At 55.1% G+C, this 9,644-nt stretch overlaps 1 protein-coding gene across 1 annotated transcript; it reads right to left on the bottom strand.

Annotated features, from left to right (window-relative positions):
- Positions 1 to 820: 820 nt before the first annotated feature.
- On the bottom strand, positions 821 to 1,514 carry LOC105998243 (keratin-associated protein 10-3-like). The gene has a single exon (XM_013032908.1). It carries the CDS (start codon positions 1,512 to 1,514, stop codon positions 858 to 860), a length of 657 nt encoding a protein of 218 aa, XP_012888362.1. The 3' UTR covers positions 821 to 857.
- Between the last annotated feature and the right edge of the window lie 8,130 nt (positions 1,515 to 9,644).

Below are 9,644 nucleotides of genomic sequence, written 5' to 3'. Positions count from 1 at the left end.
CTGGCCTGGCTGCCCCTCTGATGCTGGCCTGGCTGCCCCTCTGATGCTGGCCTGGCTGCCCCTCTGATGCTGGCCTGGCTGCCCCTCTGATGCTGTCCTGGCTGCCCCTCTGCCACTCTGCTCACAGCGCCAGCTCAGTGTCCTCCCATGTGGATGAGCAGTCCTGTGGCCGTTTCTGCCGCCCTGGCCTCCTGGCCTGCAGAGGCGCCTGCTGGGGGCCATTGTCCCTCTGAGGGCTGCGCTGCGGGCAGTGGGGCAGTGGGAGGCTGCCACCCCAGCAAGGTCACCGTGGGAGACAAGGGGTGAGGCCCGGGGAGCCAGGCCAGGCCCAGGCGGGCCCTCGGCTCCGGAGGGCCTCTATGGAGGCCCGGGAAGTGAGTCCAGGCCCAGGTGTGAAGGTCAAGTGCAGTGCAGAGGTCTTGGCTTCCCTGGGGAATCCTGGTCTTGGTTCCCAGGACTCCCCCTGAGGGGCCCAGTGGACCTGGGGCTGAGCCCCACAGGTCCCCGGGGGCCGGGCCTGAGGGGCTCTCAGCACCACCTAGACCTGCACCTCCCCCTCCACATCCCCACGTTGAAGCCAGGACAGAGGCAGGGGATGCTGAGCAGCTTTATTAGGACCAGTGGGGAGACGGCGTGGGGGAGTGGCCGGGAGGGAGGGTGGGTTTTGGCTCAGGAGCATCTAGACCAGCTGGGAGGGGCATCCCAGGGCAGATCCTGGGAGCAGCAGGACCCCAGGCCAGGCAAGGGGCAGATGGTCCCTGAGGGAGGGGTCCCTTGTGCCCTGCGGCTGGCAGGTTGTGGGGCAGGCAGTGGAGTGATGCTGTGGTGAGGACAGGACTTAGAGGACACTCCAGAGCTCAGCAGCTGCACTGGCCCGGGGAGCCGCCACAGCAGGCCTGGCGGGAGCAGGCAGGGCGGCACAGCAGGGACACGCACGAGGCCGCCGGGCGGCAGCAGCCGGGCTGGCAGCAGGGGGCACAGCAGGAGGAGGTGGGCACGCAGCAGGCGGGCCTGCACACGGGCCTGCACAGCAGGGACACGCTGGAGGACGGCGGGCAGGGCGGGCAGGGGCGGCAGCAGGGCTGGCAGCTGGACGGCTGGCAGCAGCAGGAGGAAGCCCCGCAGCACACGGGCTCACAGCACACGGGTCTGCAGCACACGGGTCTGCAGCACACGGGCTCACAGCACACTGGCCTGCAGTACATGGACTTACAGCAGACGGGCCCACAGCAGGACGGCTGGCAGGCTGAGCAGGGACAGCAGCAGGGCTGGCAGCTAGAAGGCCGGCAGCAGGAGGGTGTGCAGCAGCTGGCGCAGACGGACTGGCAGCAGGGGCTGGACGCACAGCCCGCTGGGGAGCAGAGGAAGGTGAGGCAGGGGGCGGGGGCGCAGCCGCGGGGCTGGCAGCAGCTGGGGGCGCCGCAGGGCTCGCAGCAGCTCTCTGGGCAGTCGTCCACCTGCCAGGAGGCGTGGGTGCAGGCGTCGGAGCAGACGGACATGGTGGAGGCGGCCATGGCGGCGGGGCTGGGAGGAGGTGAGGGTCTGACTGTGGGGAGTGGGTGGGTGGGGGGGCCCTGCCCCTGGGCTTTTCTCCCTGCGGTGTGTCTGTCTGTCTGGATCTCAGCGCCCTTCCCTTTCCGTGTTGCTCTGGGTACATGAGGACCTTCATTAGGCTCAGCTCGTAAACTTCCTGGTGCTGGGCGGGCTGCGGCCTGCACGTGGCTCTGCAGGGCACCTCAGGACCCGTGGGGACGGTGGCAGGGCTGACCGCGCCCTCCTCCCAGGCCTCACTGCCAGCGGCCCTCCCGGGCTCCTGGGGGACACTCTGTCCCCAGCCTCTGCGCCGGTGGCCTCAGCCGGGTCAGATGGACTGAGCTGCGCGTCTGCGCCCAGACAGCGGAGGAACAGCCCTCCTGGGGGTTCTGGGTCGCCGTGGTCCGGTGCTGCTGCGGGCACTGGCCTGGATCTCTCCCTGGGGAGGACACCGGCGTCCACCCTGGCCGGGTCTCCGGGAAGCGGGTGTGTTTGTAGGACACACAGATTCAAGGATGCACCAAGCCTGACCTTCCTGTCCATCCAAGGCCCACTGGAGCCGCCATGTGCACGGGAGAGGTGGTCAGGGGAGGAGGACACAGCCTGGTGGAGGGGGGCGAGGAGGAGGGTCACCTGGAGATGCTAAAGGACACCCGTGGTCAGCTGGGCAGCGGCTCTGACCCCAGGACGGGCAGGCATGATCATGTCCTCTGCAGGATGACCGGCTTGGCTGGTGGGTGGCTCAATGGGAACCCATTTCCCAGTGTCCTGTCGGCCTTGTGGGGGTAAAGAGCAGGCTGGACAGGCAGGGAGCCCCTCCGGCCAGAGGTCCTGCCCAGGGCAGTGGAGGGGGAAGGGCAGGGATGGGGAGACAAAAATCAGACTGAGAAATCTGAACCAGGTTCAGAGCTCCCCTGCCAGACGCCCACCAGGACGGGACCTTCCCACCACGCCCCGCCGACCCCGGGGTCAGGACCGTGAACACCGCGTCTGTTCCCAGGCCCGGCACGGGGCCTGCAGCGCCAGTCAGCACAGGGGGAATGTGGCCTTGTGCGCCTGGCTCTGCCGCCCAGCATCCTGTGCGCCTGGCTCTGCCGCCCAGCACCCTGTGCGCCTGGCTCTGCCGCCCAGCACCCTGTGCGCCTGGCTCTGCCGCCCAGCACCCTGTGCGCCTGGCTCTGCCGCCCAGCATCCTGTGCGCCTGGCTCTGCCGCCCAGCACCCTGTGCGCCTGGCTCTGCCGCCCAGCACCCTTTCAAGGTGCACCCAGGATTGTCACAGGGTCGGAGCGTGTTCTTTTCTGGGAGTGATTTTCCTCCATACAGATAGCTGAGCGCTGATGTTTCCCTGTGGGAGTGTGAACTTGTGCGCACTTTTGTTTGCACGATTCTTTTCACTTCCTTTGGGTGCCATGGCAGGGGTGTGTGTAATTCTGTGTCCAGCTGCCGAGAGAAGGCCAGGCCGGTTCCGCGACACCTGAACCCCCTCCGCCCGCTACTGGTTAAGAAGGGGGTCTCTTGAGTGTGCTCATACCACGGTCCTCCTCGCTCAGCCCCTCAGGTAGCAAGAACTGCAGGAGTGAAGCCAGCGCCCAGCCGTGTGGTCTTCACGTGTTCTGGGTGTGAGCTTCCCGAGGTTCCACACGTTCCGTGTGTTCTTCATGTGTTCTTCATGTGTTCTGGGTGTGAGCTTCCCAGTGTTCCCCACGTTCCGTGTGTTCTTCACGTGTTCTTCATGTGTTCTGGGTGTGAGCTTCCCGGGTCCCCATGTCCCGTGTGTTCTTCATGTGTTCTTCACGTGTTCTGGGTGTGTTCTGGGTGTGAGCTGGGTGTGAGCTTCCCGGGTCCCCACGTTCCACGCGCTATCATCTTAGCTCTTGATTTGTTTTCCCTTGCACAGAGCATACTGAATTGTGATGAAGTCTGATTTCCCTGCTTTTTTTCCCTCTCTTGTTGCGTATGCTTTTTGTGTCATAGCTAAGAAACCACAGTCACATCTCACATAAAGATTTCCCTTCATGTTTCCTTCTCAAAGTCCTTGAGTTCCTGTGTTTAGGTCTTTTTTTTTTTAATCCACTGTGAGTTAATCTTCAGATGTGATGTGAGTGTGGCACTGTGTGTGTTAGATGACTCAGAATCGGTCCGTGGACCGACATGCCAGCACCTCTGCCTTCATTCCCACAGTTTGGAAGTAAATCATATTTTTTGAGCGTCTTCATGAGTTTGGATTAGCTCGGTGGAAGAAGGTCACATGCTCACATGGATTGTACTTCTTGTTTTCTGATTTGCACCTCCCTCAGTTTTCCTTGCCTAAGTTCTCTGCTGCGTCCAGTCTGGGTCGAGGGCCCGTGGCTGGTGTGGATGTCCGTATCTGGTCTCTGACCTGAGGGTGGGGTTGAGGACCTGTGGCTGGTGGCGGTGTGGACCGCGGTGTCTGGTCTCTGACCTGAAGTCAAGCTGTGGCCTGCACACCAGTGTTATGTCACCCTGGGAAGTGTGGCACCACTCACTGATTGCTGTGCGTCTGGCGGGTTTGTCTTCATCAGGAGAAGGTGTTGGCTTTTGTTAACTAGCTTTTCTGAATCCATGGAGATGGGCCTGTGGTCCACCTCCATTCTGTGTCTGAGTCCCAGAGGTGGATTTTCAAACGTCCTGGTTGGTCCCCATGTGTCCGGCTGTGAAATCGGGCACCTGCTGCTCCGTTTCCTTGCTTTGTATTTTTGTGGAGGGTTTTTGAATCCGTATGTATAAAAGACAGTGAAACAGTTACTTTTTGCTTGTTTTGTTTTAGTAGGGAAATGCTGACCCCACAGAGTGATTTCAGAAGTGTTCCTCTTTTATTTGGTAGAAGTTTGGAAGGGGGTGAGCATTCTTTTCTCCCTCTATGTTGTCCCACAGAGACACCCTGTGTCTCTGCGCTTTTCTGTTTTGGTTTTAACTGTATTTTTTTTGTCTTTTCTTTTTTGGTACTGGGGATCAAATCCAGGACGTTGCGCTTGCTAGGCAAGCGCTTTGCCACTGAGCTACATCCCAGCCCTCTGCGCTTTTCTTTGGGACGTTTTTTGGTTAGTGATCTAAGGCTTACTGTTCAAAGCCAACCCAGGCAGGAAAGTCTGTGAGTCACTTATCTCCAATTAACCACCAAAAACCAAGAGTGGAGCATGGCTCAAGTGATAGAACATGAGCCTTGAGCAAAAAAGCTCAGGGACAGTGCCCAGGCCCCGATTTCAAGTCACAAGCCTGGTACTATAAAATAGTTATGAATCAGATAACGGCATTAAATATCAACCCGGAGTCCAATCCATCAAGGATATAAGATCACTGTGAACATTTATGTACCTAACACGTAGATCCAGAAACAGAGGAAGCAGAAGTGGAAAGAACCAAGAAAGAAATAGCTCCAAAAACCACTTCTGCTAACAAAGAGGTCATATGACATGGGTTGAAGACAAAAGTCATGTCATGACACAGACGTCTTGAAGAACACAGTGACCGAACCAGGCTGCGTGGAATGGTGAAGCTCTCTGCCCAACAGCAGCTGAGGACCCCTCGCAGCTGTCCGGAGAGCCGCCTGCCTGGCCAACACCATGCCCGAGACCGCTCATCTCCCATCACTACGCAGAGCTAGAAAGGAAAGCAGAAGGAAAACTGGAAATCCACACAGGTGGCAACCAAACAGCACACACTTAAACACCAGTGTGGTCCACAAGAAACTGAAGGAGGGGGTGGAAAATCAGGAGATGAATGACAATGAAAACATCACAGATCCAAACTTCTGGGGTGCAGCAAAAACAGTGCACAGAGGGAAATTCGTAGCCACAGTGCCTAGGTTAAAAACAAGGAAGCTCACAAACAAACAACCTAAATTTATGCCTTCAGGAACTTGAAAAAAGGAAGCGTAAACCAACCCCAAAGCTTTCAGAAGGAAGGAGAGGAAGGTCAGAGCCAGGGTAATGGAGTTGAGAATAGTAAACCCAGAAAGCCACATCCTTGTAAAGAACAATGATTTTGACAAAGCTTTAGCTTGACTGAGAAGAAATCCTAAGTGAGAGCGGGGCTCCCAGCACCAAGGTCTTCTGATGGAAGGATTAAACTGTGTGAACGGCAAGTTAGATAAGCATGCGCAGGGACCTGACCCCCCAAGTTAGATAAGCATGCGCAGGGACCTGACCCCCCCAAGTTAGATAAGCATGCGCAGGGACCTGACCCCCTAAGTTAGATAAGCATGCGCAGGGACCTGACCCCCCCAAGTTACATAAGCATGCGCAGGGACCTGACCCCCTAAGTTAGATAAGCATGTGCAGGGACCTGACCCCCCAAGTTAGATAAGCATGCGCAGGGACCTGACCCCCCCAAGTTAGATAAGCATGCGCAGGGACCTGACCCCCCAAGTTAGATAAGCATGCGCAGGGACCTGACCCCCCCCAAGTTAGATAAGCATGCTCAGGGACCTGAGCCCCCCAAGTTAGATAAGCATGCGCAGGGACCTGACCCCCCCAAGTTAGATAAGCATGCGCAGGGACCTGATCCCCCCAAGTTAGATAACGCGTGTGCAGGGGCCAGACCCCCCAAGTTAGATAACGCGTGTGCAGGGACTTACACACACACGTTAGATAACGCGGGTGCAGCCCCCCCACGTTTGATAACGCGGGTGCAGCCCCCCCCACAAGCTCCTGCAGACACCAACATGCCGACGTGCCAACACCGAGACGTGCGCTGGCCGCGCTCGGGTCAGCCTGCCTCACCGCTACTGTGACGTGACGGGCTAGTGAGCGGCGCTCTCATCTTCTACCCCCGGACAGGTCATGATTCCTCCTTCGTTTAGTTTTCCTTTCGTGGCACTGGGAGCTAACCCTAGGCCCCCGCACACACTAGCCAAGCACTGAGCCTCTGAGCCTCCCTCCCAAGCTTGTGTTGTGTTGTGCCTATGCTGGGGCTTGAACTCTGGGCTAGTGCTCAGGGCTAGTGCTCTACCACCTGAACCACAGCCTCATGTTGGCTTTTTGGGTGATTAATTGGAGAGAAGAGTTTCACAGACTTTCATGCCTGGGCTGGCCTTGAACCAAGATTCTCAGATCTCAGCCTCCTGAGTAGCTGGGGTCATGGGCGTGAGCCAGCAGCACCCAGCTCTGTATGGATCAATTCTAGTTTGCTTCTTGGACGCGTAGATGCGTATGTCCATCACATTTGGGAAGATTTGGCAGTTTGTTCTACAAACACTTGGAATGTTTTTCCATTGCAGGAAAATACACATACTATGTATGATCTTAAAGCTTAAAGTTCAGTGGCGTTAAATGCATTCACCCCTCACACAACCACCCATTCTCTCCATTTTGAAAAAGCTGACTCTATCTCTAAGCAGTGCTTCCCGCTGGGTCCCGCCGTTTGGTGTGTGTGCTTCTGTTTCTGTTTGTTTCAAGGCGTTTTTAAATTTCCCTCCTGACTTCCTCAAAATCAGGCCAGAGAGGCCAGCAGCACATGTTTCCTCTCTTACGTGGAAGCTAGATCTGAAATACACGGGACACAGGACCTGGTAAATGACACAGAACTCTACACATTCACGCGCGGTGAGACTAAAGGAGGATCGCCCGAGGGGAGGGACCCAAGTGTGGCTTCTCTGAACATCCAAACTACTATTTTCAAAACAAATGTCTTGGTGTTGGTAGGTGGTGGTGGTGGTGTTTGCTTTTGCTTTTTTTTTTCTGTTTAGGGGGCACACGGGGGCAGCACAGAGAGGGAGGGAGGAGGGCGAACAGGGACCGTCCTGCTGCTCAGTATACACGCTGTGGGAAATGACCCGGGTAACTATGGACATGGCCGTGGCGGGGGTGGAGGTGGGGGCGGGGGAGGAGGGGGACACGGAGGAAGAGTGAAGGTAGGGGTGACACCATCCAGAAAAGAAATGAACTTGTTACCTGACTTAGGAAATGGGGACCCCTTGTACGTCACCTTAATAATGACAAGCACATTCTATATGTCCAGCAGCATGCTGTCACATGGAAACACTTTTTTCTTTGTTGCTGTTTTTGTTTTCTTTTTGTCTGTTTGTTTATCTGACTTTGGGGAGGCACAGAAATGGAGGGACAAAGGATGAACAACTACAGCAGTGGTACTCAGTGGACACTGTTGAAAATGAACTCTACATCTTATGGGTGGGGAGGGAGGGAAACACTGGGAGAGAGTGAGGAAGGGGTGACATTGTCCAAAAAGAAGCGTACTTTTTTGTGTGTGTCAGTCATAAGGCTTGAACTTGGGGCCTGGGCGCTGTTCCTGAGCTCTTTTGCTCAAGGCTGGCACTCTACCACTTTGAGCCACAGCACTACTTCTGGGTTTTGAGTGGTTAATTACAGATTAGAGTCTCAGAGGGACTTTTCTGCCTGGGCTGGCTTTGCCATGATCCTCAGATCTCAGCCCCCTGCGAATATAGGTGTGAACCTCTGGCACCCAACAAGAAATGTGCTCTTTGCCTGACTTACGTAACTGGAACCCCTTCGTATGTCACCTTTATAATAACAACAAAAATATTCAAAACCCACATTATGGAAAGAAGTGGGGAAAGCGTGTTGTCCGGTCTCAGGGCATGTGCGTGGCTTCCACGGCTTGCCTCGCCCCTGGTCTCTGCCTCGCCCTCCGTGAGGGGCCCAGAAAAGGTGCAACTTATGGGTTCAGGTTTTCACTTGCTGCGCAGGATGTGGTGTGTTCTAGAAGTCAGCGCCGTGTGCTGGCTAGAAGGCCGGGTGGCCGCGTGTGTTGTGGGACTCGCGGGTTTCTTTGGAGGAATCTGCTATAGGTCTCCCGGGCAGCCAGCAGGCATTTAAACGAGTTTGAACTTCTTTCCTCGCCTCCCCCCCCCAGGGGTTTCTCTGCGCCATGTGGTGAGGATCTTCCCGGCGGTGGTGCCTCGTGGCCTGGCTTGGTGCCATCTTCCCGAGGGTCCAACATTGTCCGGTACTGTGCCCTGGCTATGGCCCCTAAATCTTCCTCTTCCTCCTCCTCCTCCTCCTCCTTCAATTGTGGTTTTCCCTTTTTGGCAGTGCTGGGGTTTGAACTCACAGCAGCCTGCCTGGCAGGCACTCTGCCCCCAGAGTCACGCTTGAGGCCTTTCTGTTTATAGTAATTTTTCAAACTGGGTCCTGGCACAACGTGGACATTAGTGCTCCTGCTTTTGCCCCCGTAGAGCTGAGGTCACAGCTCACCCCATGCCCGGCTTCCTGTTGGTTAAGATGAAAGTCTCACTAACCTTTTATCCTGGCTGGTCTGAAACCATGATCCTCCCAATTTCTGCCTCCTGAGTAGCTGAGTACAGGGGTGAGCTGGATAGGTATTTAATCTTCTACTGTTGTCCCTGAGCTCTTGGATGCTGCCAATTTGTTTCTGACTGTGATATTCCAAAGACTTGTCTTCAAGCTCTGATGTTTGTTGCTTTGCTTTATCTAGCTTGTTATTCAGACTTATAAAATCAGATTTTCAGACATCTTCCTTTCTAACATTTCTAGTTGGTTATTTTTAAAACATGTCTACCTCTTTGTTGACATTTTCATTCATATCCATTGCTCTCTTTCTAATTTAGCTGTCTGTATTCTCTTGGAGCTCACTGAGATTTATTTAAAAAACAAGACATTCTTCTGAACGATCAGGCGTTTCCACTGCAGTATCGCTGAGATCTGTTCCTCGATGCCCTGAACTTTAGGAAGTATCATGCCGCCATTCTGCGCGGTCGCCGTGTCCTGTGTGAAGTGGGCCGTGGGGTTCATCCACGGCTGTCAGCAGCAGCTTTCTCTCTCTCTTTTTTTTTAATTGTAAAGATACTATACAGAGGGTTACAGTTACATGAGTGAGGTAATGAGTATACTTCCTACTGAACATTGTGACCCCCTCCATTGTTTTCCCCCTACCATCCCCTCCCTCCCTCCCTTCCCCAAGGTTCTTTTATTTTTTTTTATTGTGATTAACTGATTACATAATTTCCGGAAATTCACAGTATTGTGGAATTATGATGCTCATTTAAAGTCACAAGTTCATTCTAACTTTCCTGGAGCAAATTGTCTATCACAGTCTGTAATATATAACGGTGCTCACATGTTATATACCATATATGTGATCAGCAGCATGG

The sequence above is a fragment of the Dipodomys ordii genome, unplaced genomic scaffold (assembly GCF_000151885.1).
Source record: "Dipodomys ordii isolate 6190 unplaced genomic scaffold, Dord_2.0 Scaffold159, whole genome shotgun sequence".
NCBI lineage: Eukaryota > Metazoa > Chordata > Mammalia > Rodentia > Heteromyidae > Dipodomys > Dipodomys ordii.
Note: the sequence above shows the minus strand (reverse complement) of the source record. Positions and strands in the feature narration are given on the sequence as shown.

Coding starts and splice junctions, on each gene's coding strand:
- LOC105998243 (XM_013032908.1), bottom strand. CDS start 1,514: ATGGCCGCCTCCACCATGTCCGTCTGCTCCGACGCCTGCACCCACGCC.